Below are 26,199 nucleotides of genomic sequence, written 5' to 3'. Positions count from 1 at the left end.
CAGTGACTCCAGGGTGTAGCTGAACACGTCCCTCTGCAGGGTGGCATACAGATATGTTGTGCCAGCAAGCCTATTCAGGACTGCCTGACACCCCACAAAACAAGCTCTACCAGCCCCACAGATGCATTTACTGTGGCTTTCACCAGCACAGTTACCCCATGCACCTCTCGCCCCAATTTACAGGGCTTTGTTGCAAAAGTCTTGGGGTGTAGAGAGGGCCATATATTGCATTTTTAGAGATGAAAAAGTAACTGGACTGTAGCTGGGGGGTGGAGGGAGAAGGTGTTTTCAGCTGACAGCAAGCAGCATTTCCATTGCTTACATGGTAAGGGTGTTTTTTTCTCTCCACATCTGTAAGTGCAGGTGTGAAGAGATCTACATTTGCACAGCCCTCATCTGCCTCCTCTTAAAACACTACTGGTGCCATTTAAGAAACACCCACACATTCAGGCCCAGACTGGCCTTGAGGTCCTTTCAAACACAACTAGAACTGTTTCATGCAGTTAGGGAGCCACTGGCTTTGGAGATGCTCAGGATGCCATAGCCCTACCCCCCCACCCCCCATGGCAGCCAGACTGATTCAGAACCAATTACTCAATTAGCAGAACCAGTTCAACTCTTCATTTCTACTTGCGCTAGCAAGCCACTGCCATGCACCCTGCCCACAGCAGCTGCTGGGCTTGGTAGGGGTCAAAACTATACCAAAAAAGAAAATCCCACTTAGATGAAGTGGGTTAGTATGGACTGAATTCAACAGGAGGTCAGAATCCTTCATGCCCTTGTACTCACAGAGCTGGTGGGTGGCAGGGCGAGCTGGGACAGGAGTGTCTGTGCCACACAGAGATTGCACCACACTCCTATTCTCCCAGGCACGGATTTCAAGAGGAACTGAAGTTGGATCTGTTCTCTGAGCAAGCTAACAAAGTGCAGCACTGTCCTGCATCACAAGGGCGCTCTCATTCCCTCACGTGAGCCGGCAGACAGACCCTGCTTGGTAACTTTAGACAAAGCTGAAGTATTTTACTAGAGCTACTGTGTTAAGAGACCCAATGTCTGGAAGAGGAATTCGCAAGTAGCTGTGTTTCTAGTGAGTTCATGCCTGCACCTCTGCCCCAACCATCACCATCGAGTGCTGCTCCAATCCCTTTATCTAATCTGCTGCTTTGCTTTCTGCTCCCTGCCTGATCTGTTGTTTGGTTTTCCTCCCTTCCCGATCTGCCATATGACATGCCACAAGTTGGCCACCTCACCCTTGGCTTAAAGCATCCTATGTCAGAGATTTGGGAGCACAGGGAATAGCTATTTATTAGCTGTAGAGCAGCAGGGCCTACCAGACAGCCAGAACATCCCAACCCCCAAGAGCTCCCTGCTCATCAGGAATGAGAGGGAAAAAGAAAATACACCAGACAGGGAATAAGGACAGAGCATCGAGTCAGAGGTTGCCAACAGGGACAATCAAAACTTGAGGATCAGTGGATGCTGCAGGCTGGAGAAGGAACAGGCCAAGCAAAGCTGCTGTCCTCCACCTAGAGCAGGGGTGGGCAAAATGTGGCCCAGGGGTGACCGTTCTGTCTGGCCCACAGGACTCCTGAAAAATTTAGAAAATTAATATTAATCTGCCCTGGGCTGCCTGTCATGTGGCTCTCAATGGCTTGCTGAAACTGAGTAAGCAGCCCTGTGCTCAAAATAATTGCCCACCCCGACCTAGAGGATGGGCAGAACTGCTGAGCAAGGAAGCCCTGGAGCAACATTTCATTGCCTACTGAGGGGAGCTGCAGGGTGTCATCTCTGAAGAGTATTTGCAAAGCGGGGGGGGGGGGGCGCAGAAATGCCAGGTGCCTGGGGGCATCCCAGCCTGGGCTACAGCAAACTGTCAGCCCTTCACGGCAGGCACGGACATAGCTCCTCAGAAGAGGCGTCTTTTCATGCCAACACAATGCGCTGTGCACTGAATAGCAGGCTGAACTCAGAGACCCGTGGCCACGGACTTAAGGAGCAGGGTGCTACCAGCAACAGTGTTCAAAATCCCCCCTGACTTAACTAATGGAAAAAGTCAGATGGGAACTGATGCAAAGGATATTTGCATGCTATAAAGGGAAGTCATTTGCTTTTGCAACCCATCCGGCACAGGGTGCTGGGGAGGGGGGAACAAAAAAACAAAAACACTCAACTCCTTGCAGTGCACCTAAGACATGCAGAGGGGATCCGAGAAAGAAAACAAGGCTTGTTTTGTTGGTTGAACTAGTATGATAAATGGAACCACTCAAACAAAGCTACTTCCTTCACTTCCACCCTGACCCTCCTCTCCACCCTCAAAGCAGATACAAGGTGCCGCTGGGGTTACCACCAGCTGAAACCGAGACAGGAATAGTCCTGACATTTCATCAGCAGCCAGGACCAGGGCTGGTTTCCGCTTGCAAACTGCCAAGCGCTCAAACTGCTAGGAGCAGGGACAGGACTGCCCACATGGACCCTTTGGGAGGCGAGTTTCACCAGGCAAATGGTGTGGCTCTCTCTCACTTCTGCCCCATGACATGACCTTCCTCCCGAGTTGGCTCAAGCCATTCCCCGAGTCAGCTCCGCGGGGGCCTCTCTTGCACTGCCAACAGTGACATCACCAAGTGCAGCCGCCACAGCAGCGCCTCTGCCAGAAATGGAGCAAGCAGCTGCTTTCCCTGCACAAAAGTCAAGGAGGCAGAAGAAACTTTGCAAGACATTCAGTCTTGCAGCATCCCAGCTGAGGAGGTGGGGAAGCATCTGGAGACACTGTGACCTGCAGCTTTTAACCACCACTGGCCTGATGCAGCAGGCAGCCGTAGCTTGCAAATACTGTTAGGCAAAAATGGGCTTGCCGACAGGTGGAAGAACAGTGAAGAGGCAGGTTTTACTTCTGCTAGCAGTGTGTCCCAGCACTAGCCAGCTGCCCAGGGAGGGTGCCAGCCCTGGAAAACGCTTCACCTGCCAGGTTTTGGAATAATATGGAGGTTTTTTTCTTTTTTTTTTTGGTGCAGGAAAAATCTTGCCCTTGTTGCCAACCAACACCAAGAACGAACCCCCAGACTGGTCAGTGCTGAGCACAGACCAGGACAAAAGTCTGTGTTGTACTGATGGGGCATGCAGACACCTCCTGCAAGAAGTGGGGATCTCCCCAGGGTCACTTCAACACCCTGTCCAGAAACCAGGCTTCTTCTGCTCTGGTGCCAAGGCAGAACCAGGATGGTTAGCACCATTCCCCGCTACCCCAGGAAGGAACAGCTGATCATCCTCTGGCCCCACCCTGGCACCTGCAATCCAGCAGAAGAGAAGAGGTTAATCCAAGACCCAACGCAGGGGATGTAACAGCAGGATTTGGCCAGGGCAGAACGAGAAGTTGTCAAAGGTGACAACGTGGCCGTGAGCTGAGGACAGGGTGCTGGTGGTGACCATGACAAAAGGATGGGTGGGAGAAAGAGCAGATCTCTTATGAAAGCAGAGATGAGAATCCAGCTCTGTGGACTCAAACACCGAGTGCTCGAGGTTTGGTACATAGCCACCACCTGCAGACACACCTCATCCAGAGCCTGAAAACCACGCAGAATGGCAGGATCCAAAGAGGCCACGAGTTCTGTCACATTACAGGCTGCTTCCAGATCTCTAACATGCTGCATGAACTTAACAATGGCATTTCAGCTCGTTCTCTCTGAATGGAGCCCTGGACAGCATGCCATTGTCTTCTGTTTCTGTCCAAGAGCACGGCTTCTAGGGTCGGGTTGCAGCAAGTTATCACGTATCCAGGTCTCATGTTCTTCAGATGGAAAATTCAGCATGCTCAGTAACCGTAACCTCCATCATCTGCAGGCAGCACCCAGTACTCGACAGGACTGGGGAGCAGATACCCTGCATCTCATGGTGGAGAGAGCATTAGAAACACCTTGATAGCAAAGTCACAGACAAGATTCCAGGAACAGAAAAAGACAGCAACTCAAAGCCTGTTCCTTGACTCAGGAGGACCCCGATGACAGCTCTATTAATTTTCAAGCTTACCATGTTTCGCTGCATGCACTTTTGTGCCAGCTGAAGGGAAACAAATGCAGAATAAATCCGAAACCATTGGAGCGTCTGTCATGAAATTAAATTACAGTTGCAATAACCCAACAAGGATTAAAAACAAAACAGGCAGGCACATGCAAAATAAAGCACTGTGCATGCAATTATGATTGGGGGTATGCTGCACAAAGTGACAGCTAGAATAAGGAGACCTTAACCAAAAGGTCTATTAGTCCTAGGCAGCCAGGCAAGAAAGGGCCAAACTCAGTCCTGGGGAAAGCTGCGAGGACTTCAAAGGAAACGGCACGTGGTTATAATGAGAGCTGAAAGGAGCCCCAAGACTCGGTGAGACCATCTTAGGGTCTCCTCAAGATAAACTGCTGCTGGGGAAACAAGACAGCGTGCTCACACAGACACTGAAAGCCCAGATCTTCCAGCTGAACAGCAATGGGGAGAGCAGCAGGGGCTGCAATGCTCCAAACTGGTTAACCTAGCAGAAAGATGTTTCAGAGCAGGTTGCACAACTGCCTGATGCCAACGTTATATTTTATTAAAAGCATATATTTCTGAGAATGAGGCCTTCTAAAAATCTTTCCAGTGGATGGGAAACCAGGCAAGAAAGGAAGAATAAAGTCCTGGTTATACAATTCCTGGTTGACAGCAACAGAGCGTCTTGTTCCTGTGGAGGTGATGGTCCAGAAGATATGCGAGGTGCAAGAATCCTTACAGGCAGTGACTTTTACTGGACCAGTCACATGGCTGGTATAGACACAGGAAAGCTTTCAGGTATCACAATGCCCTTCCTCAGGTACCTGGTTAATATTTCAAGGCCTGATTTTCCTCCTGGTCCTTCGGCTGCTATGCAACAAGCTTGGAAGATACCATAGCACTTGCCTGTAAAGATACAAGACTGACACTACAGGAGACAGTTTGAGACCTCAGGACAGCAAGAAGTGGAGATCTACCACAGTGAGGTACAGGCATGGAGCTGCCGCCCTATGAATTCAAAGTAGCCTTGCTCTTTGCATGCCTGTGTTGAAGGTCAGTGTGCTTGCTTACAAACTGGGTGGCAACACCATGGATCCAGTTTTGCAAGTGCCATCTATACCTGGTTGCTCACTCCACACATACTAGCAAGCTCTGGGAAGCATTCAAGCACCATACTGCATGGCAGCCGATCAGATGGGACCAATATCCAGTCCCTGGCTCTGCTCAAAACATGCATTTTTACAGTATTATTTTATAGCATTAGCTGCATTAGGACTTGCTTAATTCAGCCACCAAAGGCATCAGAAGCCTCTTTGGGCAAGCCAGACGCAGTAACAAGCGTCTCTCTAGTCTCTACAGTCAAGGACTCTAGGCCCTTTTGTTATTCATCCCTCCACACAGGGATTGTTAGCCCAGCATTTCAGTCTTGGCTGATGAATTCTTCCTTCACCCTGCTGAGCCTGCATCTAGTCGCTTCCCTTCACCTTTGGCTGGAAATATTCAGGCCAAAAAAGTCTGAGCCACCATGACAGCAAAAAACCACAGTGCTTCCCCACTGCTTACTGCATCCCACATTCATCTCCCATTCTTCTTCCTCCAGGTGGGTCCCGATACAGTCCATGAAGCAGGAAATTCCAGCGCTACAGTAACATTCAGGCTGGCTGATGAAAGCTTACCATCGTGGCTAAGTTGCCATCACACCTGGGGTTTTGCAGGTTCGGGAGGAGGTGGCAGCTCATGTAGGAAACAATGGAGCCTGGGCCCTACCCTTGGTTATGGCAGTGTCCCCTTCCATGGTGCACTGCTTCATGGCCCTTGAGGGCCTAACCCCATCATCCTGAGCCTCCACACACCCTCCTGAGACTATTACTTGTATGTCTATGCAAAACATTCAGCAACTGGTAGGCTGCCAACATGCCCATTTCACTACCTCTCCTTGCACCCACCCCCAATCTTCTACCCTATCCATCCCCACCCCTGGGCTCTTGTCTTGTACTCTGGGGTATGAAGACCAGCTCTTTGTTCTGTGTTGGTACAGCCCCTGAAACACTGGGTTTGTGGAAAGGACAGCATAGCATTGCAAAGGGATGGATATAACCCCCTGATGATGAGGATGATCCAGCCAATGCAAGGGCTTTCGACTGACCATGCAGCCAGCTTCCAGGGTAGCGAGTGGGCTAGGGGCCCAGCTGGAGCCCATCAGGGCACAAACGCAGCTGAGAAGAGCCCTGAGCTTGTTGCAACCTGCAGCCAGGGCTGGGTAAAAATCTGCATGGAAAGTGCTTCCCATCACCTCAATACTGCCCTAAGCACATGGATGGAGCAACTGCTAGTCAGACCTGTTTCCTCTCCCTTCAAGAGCTGCCTCCCAAACCCATCTGCAAGGGGGGAAATTGGAGGAGCTTAGCTATATGAAACAATAGCATTCAGGAATTTAAAGTGTCAAATGGTGGACCTGAACAGGCCATCCCAGGGCTCTTAAGCCATTCAGGCGCCAACGGGGCCTGTGTAGCACTGACCTGGCTTATGCAGCTCCAGACCAAAATAGGTTCTGAACGCTGCCAAGAGAAACTCATCTATAATTTATGGAAGGCTTTGGTTTCCCCGACGCAAGCAGCCGCGGCCAACCCAAGTAGAGGAAACCTCCCGGCATCCTGCTTCACAGGAGCCAGTGGTTTTCGACCAAGCCACCAGCTGGCAGGGACACGAAAGGCTCCTTTGCAAATGGTACATTTCCCCTGGCTCATGCTCCAAAGGTGGAATTTAGCATGAACATCTGGGGAGTGGTAGAAGATAGGTTTAAATAGTTCATGGGATGAGCAACAGCTCAACCAACACAACAAAAAATGCGTGTTGCTAGACTCCCTGTTCATAGAGTGGATGCAGGACGGCTGTCACAGGAGCAACGCACACAGGGAATGCACAGCCCTCATGAACTACTTGAGTAATCCCCTGCAGAGAAAAAACAGCAGAAGGGTGTCCTGCCAAGAGTGCCAGCATACATGCTTTGCTGTTGCACCATGACTCACAAGACCTTTAATGTCTAGACCAGTGATTCTCAACCAGGTGCCACAACACCCTCAGGCACCTCAAGACCCTTGCCAGTGCTGCAGGAAGCCACACAACATTAGCACGGTTAGATGTGCAAATATGATTCACAAGATAAACTCAGTGATTTCAAATAGGAATCCACACCATTAAAACCACTCTGCCCTGCTGGGATCTTTCAATGTTCTTTGCACCAGAAGAACTGCTTTATTATTTTTCCAGAGTTAAAAAGTGAGTGAAAACCAAGAGCTGACATTTTCCGAGAGGGGTCTCGAGTCTAGAAAGGCTGTGGAACTGCTGGCCTAGACAGAGGAGAGAGGGAGGGAAATCCAGGTCTCCTCTGAAGAGACAACCAGCCTCCTGCCAGAGTAAGCAGCTGGGAATGGGGCTCCTTTACCTGGGAAGGAAGGAGGTGCTGAGTGAACCCCATCTCGATTTAAACTCGGGCACAACAAGCATGGCTCCCAGCCGGCTGCCACGTGACTCACCAGCCCAAGAGCATTTCAGCTTTTGGAGTAAATATTATTGAAGGCTCTCTGATCTCTACGCATAGCTCATGCTCAGTGCCCTCGATATGTCCTCACCTCCCCAGTCCCTTTGCTCCCACTGTCAGACACATGCCACTGAAAATGCACCCCACGCCTCTCATTACATCACTAACCCAAAGGCCCCACAGGGTGGGGAGAGCAAGGTCAGCTGAGAGCAGGACAATGAAACTCTGATCCCGGTCCCCCTTCTTCCCAGCTCCCCCAACCCGGAGCTCTGGGCAGCGTCAGACCTGCCAGCTGAGAAGCAAATGCCTCCACATGAATACTGTAAGAAACCTGGCTAAACGGGAAACATGAGGAATACAAGCAGCACCGAGCTCACTCCTAGGGTACAAAGGGCAGCACATGGAGAAGGGCTGCACTAAGCCCACATCTGCCTACGTGACTTCTCCATGTTTAAAAGGAGCCAGCTCACCTGGCTCTGGTCATGAGGCCTGGAAGACGCACAACTCCAAGGTGGAGAAGCAAAGACAATGACACCAGACTCCAAGGACACTTGTAGCAGATGGTTTAGCCAGGACTCAGCCTGCCCTGAGAAAGGGCTGGACTAGACATGGCTTTCAGAGAGCTCCGCTAGTCCAGCTCCTCTATGATTCCCTCATGCAGCGTGACCTGCCTGGCTTGACGGAGTCTGGCCTCCCCCACCTTAGGGCTGGGAGAAAGGAGAGCTTGTCACAATACCAGGTTCCTGTCACAAGAACAGCAGTCGCCATGGACAGGCCAGGACTGCTGTTCTTACAAGCAGGGATGACACTCCTTGCAGACAGTGAGGGGGAACCAAACGGACAGAGCTGTCCAGGAGTCTCTGCACAACACCAGTTGCCTCCGCTTAAAGTTACCTCCTCTTTAAATAGCACTGATTCCTCCTTTGTGGGACCTAGGAAGGGCAGCCATAGCACCTCCTCTTCCCCTGTATTTACCACCCCCAGTCACACCAACCAGTAACCACCCTCTCTGCAGCCCTTTCCTCAATACAAGGCAGGGGTCAGGGGGCAGAAATAAAGTTCTGCAGATGCTTGAAATACTTGCTCTGTTTGCATCGCGGCCGCAGTTCCACGCTGCTCCTCTGATGAGCTCCCACGTCAGTGAACAGAAGGACCAGCCTAGACAAAGGAGCTAGCCTGTTTTGCTGACATGTATGTAGTCAGTTTATCAGAGGAAGAATAAGACTCACGCAACCGGGAGGGAAGGGAAGGGGTTTGGGGCAATGCCATGTACCAGCAAGGACCAATCCATATACAGCACCCCCAGATTTCTGCAGCAGCTCATCCTCCTACAGGAGCCAAACTCAGAGCTAGGGAGCAGCAGACTGGCCTTACTTTGAGACTATCACTGGATCACCAACACATCGCCCCTCACAAGGGCCCAGCTTGCCTTTCTAAGGGCTTTTGAGATGGGGGGAGGAGATCCATTTTTTGCAGACAGACAAAACAACACTGAGAAATTAAACACTTCTCCATGGTCATTCAGGAAGTGGATGGCTTGGAGATCTAGACCCAGGTCCCAAAGTCCCCACCCTGCTGCCTCAGCTCATCCATTAAAGATGGGGAATGAGCTTCACCCACCACTGCAAAGCACCTGTAGCCCTCTGAAACCAAAAGTTGCAGAGAAGGATAATGTCTATACCCCTGGAAGGATGGGCAGCGTATTTCCCAGTCAGTCCTACTGTAACACAATGCCAGTTTGCTTGAAAGAGGAAAGGCAACTTACACTGTCCCAGCTAACAGAAACACCTCTAGCAAAGGGTGAGCTGAGAACCAAAACACAAGTGTGGTGTTGCAAACTCCTTTAGACCGGAGCACTTTAAAAAGATGCCAACGTTACCTCATCCTCACTCTCCACCTTGGGATTGCTGGCGGTCCGTTTCAAGTTGCTGCTCAGGCTGACGCTAACCGTGGCGTCCGACTTGGAGCGCTGGTGAGTCCTTTTGGAAGGCGAGAGCCCCGTGTCAGGAGCTGGGCTCAGCGAGGGTAGCTCCCTTTTCTTGTGAGCTGGCTTCAGCTCATCGGAGAGGATGAGCTTGCGCAGCTTGGACCCACGGGAGTGTCGCTGAGTGGAGATGTGCATGTCTGAGGAATACGCGCCCAGCAGCAGTGCGCACTGCAGGGAGAAGTTGATGCTTTGCCGGCAACGGTGCACGATGTAGGGCTTGATGGCATCCCCAACGTCCTCATCCATGTGGATGTACATATTGAGCAGCTGGGGCAGGTAGAAATCTACGTCCTCATTCCTGAAGCAGAACAACCTGTTCCCAATGTATGCTTGTACCCCAGGCTCTTTTGAGTTGTACAAGTATGAGATAGCCATGGAGATATCAAAGAGTTTGGACTCAAAGAGCCGGAGCAGCCAAGATTGCTTAGCAGAGTTGTTCTTCTGCCGCCTTCGGGCGCTCTTCACCGTGTTGGCCACAGTCTCATCCTCCTCCTGGATCTTGGAGGGTGTGCCTGGTGGGTCATCCAAACACTTGATTTCACAGCCTTGTCCCAGGTCTCCATTGGCCAGCTCCACACGGCTCCGCAGAGCAGCCTCTGCTTCACTGCGCCTGCTCTGTTTTACCAAGCAGTCCGGAGAGATGCTATGCATCAGCTTGACTTTCTCTAGGACTTCCTCGCAGGCTTTCTTCGCCACCTCGGGGTCAATGACAGCCAGCTCCCCCACGCCTTCTGTGATGACACTGAGAGAGGTCCCGCCATTCCCCTGGGATGCTGGGCTGGAGGACTTGTCCAAGGGTCTCCCAGGGGCTGGGTCTAGGATCGCGTCACCCATAGCAGTGGCAGGTTTGTGCACTTCAAAGCTGAAACGAGCAATGAGAAAAGTCAGCAGTGACAGTTCTGGGAAGGGGAGAGCCTCTGGCTACCTACGCTGAGCAGCCTGCAAGAGGCTGACAGGATCTGAAGGGGACTGGGAAGAATTTAGAGGCAACACTATTTGATATGAACATGAGCAGCATCTGATCACTACAGAGAGCCCCCATACTAGAGAAGCAAGGCTGGAAGGGACCTCCAGAGGTCATTAGTCCAACCCCCATAGCAGTGCACCTCAACCAGGACAGATGATCCCTACTATATATACAGCTTGCACTCCTGTAGGTTATCCCAGGGGAAGGCACACTTGGATTTTTAACTGTTTCTTCGTGTCCTTCCACCCACCCTTGAACGTGAGTCGTAAACATTTACCAACCCCAGCACCCAGATTCCACTCACCCACTGTTACCATGACAATAACAAAAAATTGAGCAAACAAAAGAGAAATAACCAGGCTGCTTTACTCAGCCTCCTGCTACAGGCATTTTGCAAGATTATATAGCCATTAATGGGATTAGAGCCTTCAAGGCCCAGGTGGGTGTATCCAGAAAGCTGTGTTCAGGGCTAGCACAGAACAGAAGCGGAGCAAGGTGGGATTTATCATTTAAATTTCCCTTTCTGACCGGGACTCATGATAAATACCTAGCACTTTCAGCTCCAAGTCTTCCAACACCAATGGGAAAGCATTAGCCCTTGTTCTAGATTGGGAAATCGAGGCAGGGAGAGGCCAGATGAATCACTCAAGAGCAAAGCAAGACACTCATACAGAGCAGGGACAAGGATTCTTGCTCCCAAGCCCCAAGTCTAACCCCAGGCCAAACTCCTCCTCCTCCACCCCGTGCTCTAGCTAGCAGAGATATTAAAACCAAGATTAAGCAGCAGTTCAGATGTTTGCATTAGTGCTGCTTTTTCAAATTGAAAATAGCTCCAGAGTTGCAAAAGCTTCCTGGTTTTGTCAACTCAGTTTTACAAACTTCTCATCACAGCCAGCCAAAAAATAATAAAAGGAAGGAGCCCAGTGCCAACTGGAATTGCCCTTTTCCAAGAGGGACACAATCTCTCCAGCATGTTGCTGCTATGGGCTCTGACCACTCTCCTTTGCTGCATGTGCTATGCAACAAGCCAGCTCACAATCGCTGGAAGGCTGTGCCACCCTTCTCCGAAATGCCTGCATGTTTCATCAGGCCTGCTGTTTGCCCCACTTTCAAGCCCAGCGCAGCGGAAAAAATGACTTTCTTTGAAAAAAGTTCACTGAGCAATTTTCTCTACCCGCCTGTTCCCAGTTTGACCCCAGATCTGTATTTACAGCTGGCAAACTCCATGCTGGCAGGTCACAGGTCCTGGAAGAAAATGCTTCCCCACTAATTTAATGATTTGCTTCCTATCTATTTTTAAGAGCAAATACCAAGTGATCTATGCCATGAACTACTCAAGGAGAAGCAGCCACATGGTTATTTCCACACCCTTCCAGAAACAAACCGCTGCTCCTGTCGATTCAGAAGAGAATCCAGAAACAAAGACCCAGGGGATCTTTCAGAAGTATTACAACTGCTCAGCCAAAGCCAAACAACTAGGGACTAAAGGACTGGTCCAGCAGCCTAGGTGCAGCTCTGCTTCCCAGTCTATGACAGAGCCACTGGTGTTGGAAGGGAGCCCCGACTACATGCACTTCATCTATAAAATGGGGATATTTCCCCACATTCCAAGGGAGATCAAAATGATCTTCCATTACAAATAACGTCTCCATTGCCAGAGTACTTGGGGTTGCACCATCTTTATAAAGTTCCCCTTACAATACCCCTGCCAAGGAAAAGAGGACTTTTACTCCGATTTTACAGAACAGAGGCAAAAAGAAACTCCAGGCAAATCTACACTGCCCAAAACAACTCTGTGTGGCCATGGAAGCAGTGTCCCTCCCCAGGCTAAAATAATCTGCTTTTCACAGCTACAGAGATGTACCCACAGTCACAGGGACTGTTTTCCAAGTCCTAAGCCAGTGTCTTGACACTGAATCACCCTGCCTCCCTTTTGGGAGGCGAGAGCAATTACAATTCACACCTCGCCATCTTTGGCCAACAGAACAATTGAAAAGGAACAAATTTATCTGGTGGAAAAACCGGTGGCAAAAACCAAACAAAAATGGCGATGTCTGAAGCATCTCCGCCATGGTGTTTTTATGACCTGAAGGCTTACGCTTCTGTTTAAAAAGGGAAGATTTAAAAACATCTTTCATTATAGCCTCTGGATAAAAAGGCCTGACCGAATTCAGCGAGGTTCTCTCAAACCCCTTTGCCACATGAAGCTCTGTAAACTACATCTTTCCTCTCGTCTGGACAGCAATAATATACAGCAGTTCCCTTTGTGCGTGCCATTTCCTTTGGGCTGTATCCCGCATGCTTTGAATACTTGTGGTAATTAGATTCTAAAAACCCTGAAAATGCAAGGAAGTCATTTTTCCCCCTTCTTAGCAAGCCCTGTCCTGCCCCATACTACGCCACCTCCAGGATGCTGACAAGAGCTCTGCCTGCAAAGCAGATCCCAGCCAAGCATGCTGCTATTTGAGGGGGACTGGGGGCAAAAAGCAGGCATTTGTAAGTTCAGAGAGCAACTGCAAGGGTTTTCAGCTTGGAAAAAACAAGCCTGGAATCCCCAGAATGCTGAACAGAAGACAACTGCAAGGACAAGCACAGGCTAATAAAAATCAGCTGTGGCACTTTTTTTTTTTTTTTTTTTTAAGCATCCAGCCCCAAATCAGCAGCTACATACTGGGTGTAAAAGCACCTTTCAGCTCAAGTGACCCTGTCACCCCTCACCAGTGTAACAAATCTCTCAGTTCAGCTGCAGAGGCTCTCACAGGCCCAGGCTGGCTGTTCCATCAGATTCAGAAATGCTTTTCACAGCTGTATAAGGAAAAAAAATCCTGGAGGGGTTCAAAAAAATCCTGGAGGGGTTCAATCCAACTGCCTTCCCCCCACTCCCCACTCACTTAATTGTAACTTAAATACATGATAGCAAGGAAGGAAACACACCCCTGTGGTTAAGTTGCCAGACTTGAACTCAGCCCCCCGCCACATATTCTCTGGTCCACTCTGCCACAGGTTTTCAGAGTGACCCTGGACCGAGCATTTTACCCCTCTGTGCTTCAGTTTCCCAACACAAGATGGGGATAATACATCCAGTGTCTGCCCCCTTTATCTTGCTCTCTTACAGCAAGGACATTTGGTGCCTGGGAACAAGCCTCTATCCAACCTGGGTAGTGTCATAAAAATAAGGACCGATACCGAGTACAGCTAAGGTGCTCTTCCACACTGGCTTTGCATCTCATGAGCCACAAGTGAGGCTGGAAAGGGAATCAATAAGACAGGGTTGTATTACAACTCTCTTGAGTCTGCTTGGGAAGATCCCGGGTGAAATACTGCCCTCTTAAACCCCTTACACATTCTGTGACTTAGGATGCATCACCCAGACCCCATCAGGGCAAACAGGGCTTCCAGCACTAGTCATCTCAGCCCCTGCAATCTAGAGATTTCCCAAGGGCTGGGAAACCTCTCCAGATTCCTGGCCCACCACCAGACCCCCCGCCTTTGGGGAAGCAATGCCTGTTTGGGAATAACGTGGCAAGGGAGAGACAGACAAGACCCATAACTGCTCAGGGGACACCAGACCATAACAAGCCAGCTCCACCCTGCAGACCAACCCTCCAGCACTGTAGTTTGTGTCCCAGGCCTTCTATCTTCTTTTGCTTTTCCACAGTTCTAGCCTCCAGCCACCTCTTGAATCACCCTGCCAGCTCCCAAAACAACACACTTACACCTGGTCTGATCACAGATATATCTGCAGCAGGGCAGCCAAGAAGCTGTCCTGTCTCCTTCCATCAATGCTCCACAAGGGCCCAGCTAGGGAATCCATTCCCTGCTGCCGCCTCCTCTCTGCATTTTTCTGTGGTTCACATCATCATTTGTTAAGCACATTACGATGCACTATTTACCTCTGTTTGCAGCTGAGATCTCAGCACATCTCCCTGCTTTCTAAATCACTGTGCTCAATAAGATAAAAAACTCATCAGCTCAACACAATGAAGCAATAGCGTCTGGAAAACAGGCTGGGCTGAATTCATGCAACTCCTCCACCCATGGTGATGACGGGGCCAAGTTTCTCCCTGGTGAAGCTTTGCTTGAAGTCAGCAGCCAAATGCAACATAAAAGGGAAGTCCAGCTCTCAAGCATGAGATGGACAAGTTACTGATTCAATGAAAGTGTTCAGGTCTCTCTCCAGAGGTGACAACAGCAGAGGGAGGTGCACTGGTTGAAGACTGTGGCATTTAAAAGACAGTGGCCTGCTCCTGCCTGCCTAGAATAAAGAACGAGAGCCCTGAAGCAGCAAGACAGGCGAGCCAGCAGGAGCCCAGGAGGGAAGAGTCCCCGAGACATCTGGTCCCCATTACACTGCATTAGTTTTTGTTTTGCTCAGCATTTATGGTTCACTACTTCTCACTCCAGCTAGAGAAAGACCACACTGATCAAGACTGGATGGCGGAGGAAATCTATCAAAGCAATTTCAAGCCGGGTAGCGGAAGGCTCCCTCGGCAGCTCTACCCTTGCTACATCAACCCTGAACTGGCACCTCACTTTTCAGGGTGCTCTGTAATGCTTTGCAAACATGACAGTTTGTCATCCTGAGACGTATCACTTTTACTGTATTTCATGGCATACAAGATGCATCTGTGTCTAAAACACACCACCCCAAAATAGGAAAAAGCATGGGGGGTGGGGGTTAACAGAAGCTGACCACAATTCAATTACTCCTTGTTATGTAGCTTTGATGTACAAGATGTACTTTCATTCTTGGTTTCCCCTTTCAGGGAAGAAGAAACACATTATGTACTGGGAAGGGCAGTCCTTTTTTTAAATAAAGACTGGTAAACTGAGGCATAGAGAAGGGGCAGCAGCCTGCCGGCAATCACACAGCGTTCTGCCACAGTGCACATGCAGGCCACATTTAAAACAGTTATCAGAAGAGAGACCACCCCTTCAAGCAGGAGAAAGGAAAACAATTCCAGTGTGAAATCCCTTTAACAAGAGATTCTCCTCTTCGCTAAGGCAGATAGATTACCAGCTATTTTCACACCTGGCTGCACCAGATGAAGACTGAACACGCTCAGGACAGCTTATTGCATTTAAGCACAAACTCCAGACAGACCCTGGGGATGGGCCAGCCCGGCAGGTTGCCCCTGCTCTGCAATGAGACCTTTCTTGAACCGCTTTTTCACACAAACTGGAATGCCCACCCCCATACTTAGCAGAGGGAGAGGATAATGAAAAAGGCAGAGTGCGGCAGCTATTTGAGGCAGGGCGGGAGAGCTGAGAGGAACTGGTCTGCACAGCTGGAGACACAGAGGGTAGTACCAGGCCTGGCAGTGTGAATGGGCAGGGGGACTGGTACTAGAGCTTTAACCCTGCTTCAGACCCACAGCCAGAAAGGTCCCTAGTGCATGCTCAACTCTCTGGCAGCGGCCCCTAAGTCCTCACACTCACTTCGATGTCTGGCCAGAACCAGGATCTTCATGCTACAGTGCCAGGGGGGCAAAATGAGACAAGGGGCCCCAGAACCCAGAGCCGGCTGGACTGTTAAACCTTTTTATTTACACTCTCCAGCTCTTCCATCCGGCAAAGAGTGGCAGTCAGCAGGAGAGGCAACAATGGGCTCAGCCAAGTGGCACATCCAGCAACAGAACCCAGAAGTCCTGCTCTAAGCACAGGAGTGCTCAGGACTCCTTAAGCTACGGATAATCACCCTTTGGAGACTCCAGCCATGTCAAGGTTGTTAGCAGCATTTGGGCCAACCAATATACAGATGCTCCCTCCCCCTGTAACACTAATCCAGATCTTCACCACCTCTAAATCCGTACGCTTAGACCTGGCCATACCAGGCCAGACGCAGCATTCCCGAGGCAGCAGGCATGCAGAGATTTCACTTGATGCTCTCGCATAAGAGTCAGAGCAGCAGCTAGAGGAACCAGGTGCAGGTGGCTCCATCCCACCCAGACTTGACCCCAAGCTTAGACAATCCTTTCAGCCCCAGCCCAGTGCCTGGCCACATGAGCAATGTGGTTATAGTGCAACATGCAGCTTCCAGGGCAGGCCTGGATTTCAAATATCTGGTCATGTGGGCTGAAGTCCCTGCTACCATTCAGCCTCAGAAAAATATTCCAATGCCAAACATCTGACATCCCTTCATGGTTTCCCAAGGCTCCATTTCAGATGGGGGTCGATTTAGCCATCTCTCTGCTATTTAACTAGTAACAAGTCAGACCCTTGTGCCATCAGGACAAGAGGGCAGCCCTAGATTGTGAAGAAGGCACAAACAACAAGGCAGGAGAAGCTAGAAGCCAGCCATTATAAAATGGATTTCAACAACCTCGCTCTGTAAGCACGATAGAGCACAGAGGAGAGGAGCAGCAAGATTGTCACACAAAGGACTTTGCATTCAGTCTTTGCACTAATACTTTGCACCTTCCAGAGACCGAAGCACCTTGCTACCTAGGTGTTTAGCCTTCCAGTTGCACAATGAAGAGGACACTGAGGCCCACCACAACTGACCAGATCACACAAACAGCAGCAGGAACCTCTAGCTGCCTCACTGCCCCCACTCTTTCCCTCTCCAAAAAGCATAAGACAGGACTGAAAAAAAACAAATCACGTGTTTTTGAAAACAAGCTGCTGATTTACTTTTCCAGCACTAAAAGGCTTGAGGCCCAGGCTCTGGAAGCACAAAGCTGTCTCAGCTCTCACTGACCAACAGGAGCTCAAGGCATTCAGGAAGGAGGTCTTCACAGCCCAGACTACGCAGCATTTGGAAACAAGTCAGACCAAATCTGGAGGCAGTCGCAGCACACACAGTACATGCTTCTTCAGCTTAACTGCAGCAGAAACTCAGGCAACCTGGTACTGGCAGCGATGCTTCAGAACAACCGGCCCTTCTCCACACCTCTCATTTCCAAGCCCTTTCTGACCAAATCATTACTAGCCTCCTTTAACAGGGATAAACCAAGGTCCCATGGCAAACAGGTGAACGGCATAATTTGGTTTTGCACGCTCTAATCCAGTAACCCCAATCAGTAGGTTCAAATGCTTTGGAAGATAAGACCTTGAAGTGAGCAGATAGGGGACAGCTGGTCCCCAGGGAGTCTCTTGGCTCCCACAAGTCAGAAGATACTCTTTTACTCAAGGCCCCTGAAGCTCACATTTCTAAATACACAATTTAATACCTAAACTCCATTTCAAAACTTATCTAAATCCACCCCTACCATGCAGCCGGTGCAATAAAAGACAGCACCCACAAAGACCCCTGCCCCTCACACATTTCCTGGATCATCACAGCTACAACATCAGTCCAACACTGGTATTTTGAAATCTACCAGCCAGAGGCACAGTCTGAAGCATCTAAACCAAGAGGTCAGGTGCAGCTGACCCTCGGCTGCACAGAGGTCCAAACTCAGCTGGGACACAAGGGGCACCGTTTGGACTGCCACAGCTACCATCACCCAGAGGAGGCTGCAGACTTGAACCCCAACTCTGCTGAGCACTTACTGAACCCCAGGCAACTCTGTGCAGCACTGACCGCTGGCCTCACACATCGAGCACAGCCACTGCTCTTAAATCCTTGGGTGTCTCTTTCAGGTAACAGCAAAAGGCAAGAGGGACAAGCCAGCCCAAGGAGGGTGTTGGGATGGGCCCTAGTTTCCCTTGAGCCCTAAACAAATGCAATAGAAAGAGGATGATGGCCAGTGAGGCAAAAGGGGGCTGCATCCTGTTCCCAAGAAGCTGCTCTGCCCCCGCATCCAGCAACCTGCAGCAGACACCACTGAGTACACAGCGAGAGGGGCCCTGGGCCAGGATGGCTCCAAGTCCCAGCCCCACCTGTGCTCCTTCTGCAGTTCTTTATAGCATAGTCCAAACCCAGCCCAAAGCTGCTTGGACAAAGCTGGAGGCACGGACAGGATAGGGCTGTGCTCTAGGGCATTACCTGAGGCGCTCTCCCCCGACAGGGCCGCTGCTTCCTCTGCGTGCGCTGCCCCGTGAGGCCGGATGAGCCGCTCATCTTCGTACTGCGTCGGGGACGGTCCCCACGGGCTGGCAGAGAGAAGGCAGCGAAGGGCCGTGAAGGTCCACTGACATCAGGAGACCCCCCAGCCCACCCAGGGGACACACTCCCCTCACATGCACACACCCCCCAGAGCCCCATACACACACACACCCTACTCTCTCATTGCAACAGGCAGGTTCCCCCACCCACACACATGCACCTGCATGCACCCCCACACACACACGCCCCCTAACACCCACAGGCACCCACACACCCTTACAACCCCATCCCCCACAGGCGCGCACACACCCTTACAACCCCATCCCCCACAGGCGCGCACACACACGCTCCTCCACAAAACACAAATGCACTTCCCCTCACACCCACAACACCCACGTGGGCACGCACACCCCTTGCATCCCCTCACACTCACGTATGCGCCCCCCCCCCCCACAATGACACTCCCCCCACATCTATGTGCGTGCATCCCCCCACGTCCGCTTCCCCTAGCGCCACAAGCTCACACACGCCCATGCCCCCCAACACACGCACAGCGCACCCTGACACACCCCACACATAAAGCACCCACACACGCGCGCGCGCACATGCACACTCACCTGCAAGCCCCGCCGTCGCGCTGGGTCCCGCAGGCCCGGGGTGGCCGCGCGTCGCCTGAGGGTCCTTCGAGCGCGCTGGGGCGGGGGCGGGGGCGGGGCTTCCCCCGCCGTCTCGGAGCCCAGACCCGCCTGTGCGCATGCGCCCACCCCGAGCGCCCTCCCCTTTCACCCCGGAGGGCGGGGGAGGATACTGGGGTGGGGGGGGGTGAAGGACCCTTGCACCCATAGACGCCGGTAGGCCAGGGAGGGTGGCTACCGCGCTGCCTGATCAGGAAGGGCCCGGGCAGATTGCAGTGCAGGTGTGTTTCAAAGGGAAATGAACCGCACGTCACGGAGAAGGGGGGGGAGCATGCTGCTGTCTGTAGCTGGCAAGGTGGCAGGGGCCGTTTGCGTTGCACCCATTTCACTGAAGGGAAGACTGAGGCACGATGGCCCCAGGGGCATTTCAGGGGTCAGGAATCCCCGTGCTTAGACTAGGGCTGCTTCCAGAAGCCCTTGGGGGTACCTGCCCGCCCCTTCTGCTGGGCACCCAGGGGAGCTGGGGATGCGTCTGGTGGCAGCCCGTTGCGCAGTCACGGGACAACGCTGCAATGCCCATGGCTGGCTTGTGGTGCCAGGTCCTGCCAGTGCACAAGTGAGAGCTGTATCAGAGCATCACCCCACAGCATCGCAGTCATCACTGCCCTGGCTCCGCGTTGCTTATCGAGTGCAGGGCTGCGAACCCCACCTGGGCCTGCGGGCAGTGCGAGCCATCCAGGGGCAAGCCCTGCCAACCAGGCCATTGAAATCCTAGAGCTGTGGGGCTGGAAGGGAGCTCCAGAGGTCACATCTAGTGCAACCCCCTGGCCCGAGGCGGGATCAGCCTTGTCCAAACCATCCATCATCCAAAGTCTTAGTAAGACAACCATCAGTCCTGACATGACAGGACCCTGCACCAGGAAAAGCCGGGGACCATGGCAGCAGCGTCCTGCTGCTGTAAAAAGGTTGTTAATAGAGACGCTCAAGAGCTCCCAGGCTGAGGCTGTGCCCCTGTATGGAGGAAGGCAAACCCCACCAGTCCGGACCAGTCTGACCAGGGGGGAAAATCCCTTCCTGACCCCAAATATGGAGTCGGTCTGATCAGGGCTAGATTAACAATTTAGTGGGCCATAAGCAAACAAATTCATGGCCCCTCAGCTGAAGATTAAATTTTTATATAACTTTTTTTTCACTCAATAATTATGTAAAATAAGCACTACTAGGGCCCCTGCTTCACTTAGGGCCCAAATCATGTGCCTAGTTTACCTATACATTAATCCGGCCCTGGGTCTGACCCTGAGCATTGGGGCAAGACCCTCTAGCCCAGTGGTTCTCAACCTTTTTCAGACCAGTACCCATTTGGAGACATCCAGGGACAGTCCTGACCCAGTTCCCCTCACTCCTGACCTGCTGCCCCGGGCCCCAGCCTCCAGTGTGTGGGGCAGGGGTGGGTGTGCAGGACACGGGCCCCCAAGCAGCTCCTTGCAGACTGGAGTCCTGCCAGCCTGCAAAGGAAAAGCCACAGTTTCCCAGCTTTTTCTTCTTTAATAGAGAATCCATTTTAGAAGTTTGGTCACAACCCACAAGTTGAGAAACGCTGCTCTAGCCAGGGCCCTCCAGCTTTGGTGCCAGCAGGATCATTGGCGCAGACCAGTCGCCATCCCCAGCCTGGGTTGCAGCCAACACCCAGTGCCTTTGAGGGAGGCTTAAACCCCACCTGACACATGGAGCAGAAAGAAGTGGGGGAAACCAACAAAGCCTGGGGGACTGAGAATCCCCACAGCAGAGCACAGGCATCAGTAGCTAGGTCATCCCCGACCAGTGGCTGTGCAGCCTCTTCTTGAACACCTCCAGCGATGGAGAGTCCACCCCTTCCCTTGCATCTATGCCAGGAGCTCCCTGCTCTAACAGCAAAGAAGTTTTTCCTGATCTCCAATCTAACCTTATTTTGCTGCAACTTCAGAGCTGTACCCCCAGCCCCATGCCGGATCCAGTGTACTTCAACCAGCTGCATGCAGCACCCACCCCAGAGCAGCTCAAGTGGGGGGCACTGCATGTGACATGTCCTGGACCCCACACGTGGGGCCTGTCCAGCACACACCATGTATGGCGTGTGGGCCAACTCCAGACCCGGGAACAACACTGCGGCTAGATAATGGGGCTCTGTGGGCTGTGCCATTGACCCCCCCGATCTAACGCGTATATTAATAGGGTCAAGGCTGATAGCACAGGGAGCCTTCGTAGTGAGCAGATGGGGCGGTCATGTTACACGATGCACTTGCTGCGCTTCGTCTGTCCAGTATTTGTCAAGACTGTTCGTTTCTTGGCTGGCGCAGGGAACTCTTACAAGCGATTGCATGAAGCTGGCTCCCCAGTGCTCCGCTCTCCCATTCCACAGCCCTGGGAGCTGGGGTCCCCTGCAGGTAGGTGGAAATCTCTTGCTTTGCAGGGTTTTGCAAAGTGAATCGAGGCTGGGCAAGGATCAGGATAGATCTGTGACCCCTTGTGAGCCATGCAGTTGGCAAAAGACAGCGGCCCACAGGCCTTTGAGATGGAGAAAGCTTTGATGCGGCCAGAAATCTTCAACATTGCTAGCTCATTTGCTGTTAATTCATGATGCAAAGTCCTGGAGGAATCAAACAGCAGCAGGTGGGGGTTTGCCCCCTGCTCCAATCTCTGCTTAGCAAACAGATCAGATCCCTCTTAGCTTCTCCCCAGGTCCCTGCAGCCCCAGGCTGTGTCCAGCTTTCCACTCCTTCCCTGGACCTTTCTCCTGCTTCTCTCACACAATCAGCAGCCAGCCTAGCACATCAGGCTTCTGGGCACCATCCTGCCTTTGCTTGGCTACTGCCAGTTGCCAGTGTTTGGCTTGGAGACTGCTGTTGTTTCATCAAGGAAGTAAACTCTTTCTTTTCGGCTCATTGAAGAGAAGGCTGGCAGTTAAACCAACCCATCCAGCCACACTTCATCTCCCCCATGACATATTTATTTAATAAGCACATAGCAGGAATGAGTAAAAACCAACAAGGTTGGGATTGGGGTTCTATGACTAGGCATTCTTTGCCCCAAGGAGCTTACACTAACCAGCATCATACATAGCTGGAAGATGAGCCTGCACCTTCCTCCCTGCCCAGAGCTGTGAGGACAACACATCTGCAGCAAGGAGTTCAGCTGACGGGCAGGTGAGATGTACCTGAGGTGGGAGGATGTTCTTTCACAACCAGCTGAGTGCATTGCAACACCTATGCCCCTGTGCTACACTAGAGCCTTGGAAACCCCGAGCACGTGCCTGGGGTGGTACTGAGCTTTGGGACAGAAATGACATCTGGACAGCAGAGATGAGCCCAGAAACTAAGCCTCTAAACTCCAGCAAGTGGAAAATACAAAGTGGCAGCTCCCTGGTGCCAGGGTGCAGATACCCCTGCTGTGTGTGTGTGTGGGGGGGGGGGAGTTAAAATCAGGGAGGATATTTCTGGCTTCCAGGGGAGGAGAAGCAACTTTGTGGGGCTGGCTGCATGCCCTGAGCACAGCCCTGGGATATCACACATGCATGTGGACTGGCAGGGCAGCTGTCAGCTGGCACAAGGTTTTCCAGTAATAGTCACACTGCTTGAGTCAGCAGCAAGGACCACCCCTGCCCGGCAGCATGACGGGGCAGCTGCCCTGGACTTCCCTCCATGGGCACCTGGCACTGCTGGTATGTGCTGGCATTCTTGAATGGCAGCAGTGGTTGCAGTCGTAGGAGCTCAGGATCGACTTGGGTTCAGATTCCAGGCTGCTTGTCACAGTGTCAGGCTGCAGCCCATGAGGCCTGAATCCCAGGTCTCCACTGTACCCATTGGGCCCTACTTCCTCCTCGGGACTAGGATGAGAACCCAGGAGTCCTGCCCATGGCTGTAACCACTAGAGCCCATCCTTTCCCCAGATCTAGGCCCAGAACCCAGAAGTCCTGGCTCCCAGGTCCTTGCTCTAACTCGTAGACCTACTTCCCTCTCAGGACTAGCAAAGGAATCCAGGTGTCCCCGGTCTCCCTTGCTGCAGCTGATGAACACCGGCCGGTTCCTGGAGCTGAGAGAAGAACCCAGGAGCCCCGGCCTGCTGTCCTGCTCTCTCAGCCACATGCCCATCTCTCTACTCAGAAACCTGAGCAACTGCAAATGAGCTTTAAAAGGGCTCAGGCAGGCAGCGCCAGGGATCCGTCCTGTCCAGTCGTGCTGGGAGCTGGAGGCAGGGATAGCCCAGAGTCTGCCAGGATGCCATGAGTCACTGGGAAAGCCCCGTGATTCCCATGACAGCTCAGGCTCCACAGTGGCAGGTTGGGGTGCAGGGTAGAAGAAGAGGCTGCCCTGGGTCTGCTAGCAAACACATTCCCAAAGCACAGGGCTTTCTCCTCTTTGCCCACTCTCCTCCTGATGTCAAGGCCCTGGAAGCAGAGGTGGCAAATGAGCTCCACTCATTTCATTCCTGACCCGTGGTTAACACCCAGAGGATGCAGCTGAGCCCCGTGGTGCCAAGCACTGTACAGAGCCAGGAGCTACCACCTGCCCCAAGAGCTCCCAGTCTGACTGGACACCGTGCGGGAGGGGAAACTGAGGCAGTAGATTCTGTTTTTACTTACAGCTCCCTCAAGCTCTTTTATCCATTTGCAAGCCCACATCCCTCCTGCTCTCTCTCCCTCTCTCCCCAGCTGTGCCTGAGCTCCCTGTGTGCTCAGAGGCTGCCACAAGCTGGATCCCATTCATGCTGGCATCTGTCCAGGTCAGCTCCATCAGAAGTCACTCCAGATTTACACCCAAGGCCAGGGAGACATCATCCACAGTGTGTGGGTGGAAGCTGAGGCATGGGGCAGATGGGCTGCCAGCCTCACAGTCACCCAGAAATAAGTGCAGGACTCAAGATAACAGCCCTGGCACCTACTCTAGACCTAGGTCTGGGGGGAAGGGCTGTGGGGCAGGACTGGGAAGCATAAGCAGTGCAGAGGGGAGCACAGGGCTGGGCTAGCAAGGTGTGGGAAGGCTGCAGATCTAAAGGGAGGGGATTTAGGGGAGTTGGGTGGGGGGTCCAGAGCTAAAGCAAATTAGCAACAGGCTACAGGTCAGGACTGAGGGGTACTGGCACGGCTGAGGGTGAGCCCAGGACTGTGATTTCAGGGAGATGCCAGGTACCAGCAAATCCACCAGGAAAGACCTGGCCTAGCACAGCAAGGGACTGGAGCAGCATGAGCCAAGCTGTGCAGAGGCCAGGGGATGGGAGGTCCACCAGTCTCTAGACATACCTAGGCCACAGCCCTTCACTTGCCCCAAATCCATCTTGCCCTCCTCACTCCCTGGTGGAAAAGCAGGTGCTCACATGCCTTATAACGAGGGGGAAAGAGTTTGCTCCCTGCCTAGATGCTGCTGCTGGCCCTGGAGACCATCAGCCTCTGACGGCACCCACCAAAACCTGTGCTATGAAGCTGGTGCTAATGCAATGCTTCAGTCCCTGCCTGTCTCCTCCCAGACAGGGCCAGCTGGGCCTCCATCAGGCAGAGGCCGGTGCCCTCTGCCGGGCACTCGCAGAAAAGCTGCTCCTGCTTCAGGAGGGGAAAAGGCTCCTACCAGCCTGGTTACTGCGTCTACCTGCCGTGGCCTGGAGGCATGAACAGGTTTGGATCGCCTGCCCTCTCAGTCCACAGTGGATCTCCTCATGACACTGGAGGGAGCACTGCCCTGGGTCCAGGTGGGAACCTGGGGGCTGCAGCAACAGCTCCGAGTTGTAACGTATTTGGGATCACTGGGTTAGAAAGCCTGCTCCCCTATAAGCCCCTCTCTGTTCTCCCCACCTGGCAAGGAGGGTTCTGGTCTCCAGCTGCAGGATTCACTTGGGCCGTTCCCCATTCCTCTGCTACAAGCAGGAGACAATGCAGAAATTACCACTGGCTTTTAAAGAGACTTCAGATTCAGCACCACCATGGGGAGAACAAGAGGTGGGTGAGTTGACACTTCCTCAAGTGATCAGCTCAGGCTGCTGCAAACTCAGGCAGACAATGCTGCACTTCCCACTTAGTGGATCACTTATGCACCCACACTGCAAACAAACCTTGTTTCAGGAAGAAAAGCTAGGGCACCAGAGATCCTGAATACCCCCATGGACAACATGAATGGTGCTAGTTTCCTCTCCTACTCAGAGAAGGCAGGGTCATAGGGAGGAAGGATGGGACCGGTGTGGGGCATTGGCCCAGGAGTCAGAGGACCCAGTTTCCCTTCCAGACTCCACCAGCTTGTTTGGGTGAAATCACACAGTCTCTAGACATCCATGCCCCATTGCACAAGGGGGATAACAGTGCTGCCCTGCTGCACAGTGTGGATGGGGGCTGAACTACAGCATGGATGGTGAAGAAGGGTCATAAAACTAAAGCACAATTGTGCTGGCAGGGCTCTCAAGAACTCAAACCTCTCTAGCCCCTTGCTCCAGGAAGGACTGCCCTGTGTGAACCGCCCATCCAAGGTTTTATCTGACTGCTCTTAAAAATGACCAAGGATGGAGATTCCACAGCCGCTAGGAGGATCCATCCTACCACAGCTTAGTTCTTGCTATTATCCAATCTAAATTTCCCTTGCTTCCTTTTGAAGACAATTACATCTTGTCCTGTCTGCTGTGACCACACAGAATAGTTTATCTCCATCCTCTTTGTAAACACCATTTATGTCCTTAAGGGCAATTACTGGAAAGACCTGAGTCTTCTCTTCTTCAAACTAAATAGCCCCAGATTTCCAACCTCCCTGCATCAGTCATGTTTCCAATATTTTTGTCGCTCTCTGCTGGACTCTTTCAAGAATGTCCACTTTTATCTTGCAGCGCAGTCCCTAAAACTGTGCATAATCCTCCAGGTGAGGCCTGGAGTCGTAAGGACAGCAGACGCTGGGAGTCCATAAACTTCTGGTTTCCTTCCTGTCCATTCCAGAGCCTGATGTCCATTATGCCCACGCTGAAATGACAGGTCACATCAGCCCAACCCGGCTGGCTGAGAAACTGCTTACCGTTCAGCTGGTGTTGCTTTTGTATGTGGAGGATATCAAACAGAGC

The 26,199-nt window shown here is 52.1% G+C and overlaps 1 protein-coding gene across 2 annotated transcripts in view; it reads right to left on the bottom strand.

The window, feature by feature from the left end:
• Window positions 1-19,248, bottom strand: part of PI4KB (phosphatidylinositol 4-kinase beta) — a 48,465-nt gene extending 29,217 nt beyond the window's left edge. For both annotated transcript variants that reach the window (XM_090056351.1, XM_090056353.1), the window contains exons 1-3: window positions 19,117-19,248; window positions 18,440-18,546; window positions 9,435-10,404 (exon numbers count right to left, since the gene is read on the bottom strand). In XM_090056351.1, coding sequence (XP_089912477.1) covers window positions 9,435-10,376 — 942 coding nt within the window. In that variant the 5' untranslated portion in view covers window positions 10,377-10,404; window positions 18,440-18,546; window positions 19,117-19,248. The remainder of the gene's footprint in view (window positions 1-9,434; window positions 10,405-18,439; window positions 18,547-19,116) is intronic.
• Between the last annotated feature and the right edge of the window lie 6,951 nt (window positions 19,249-26,199).

Source organism: Crocodylus siamensis, chromosome 6, assembly GCF_052110815.1.
Source record: "Crocodylus siamensis isolate JL-2025a chromosome 6, ASM5211081v1, whole genome shotgun sequence".
NCBI classification, from domain to species: domain Eukaryota; kingdom Metazoa; phylum Chordata; order Crocodylia; family Crocodylidae; genus Crocodylus; species Crocodylus siamensis.
Note: the sequence above shows the minus strand (reverse complement) of the source record. Positions and strands in the feature narration are given on the sequence as shown.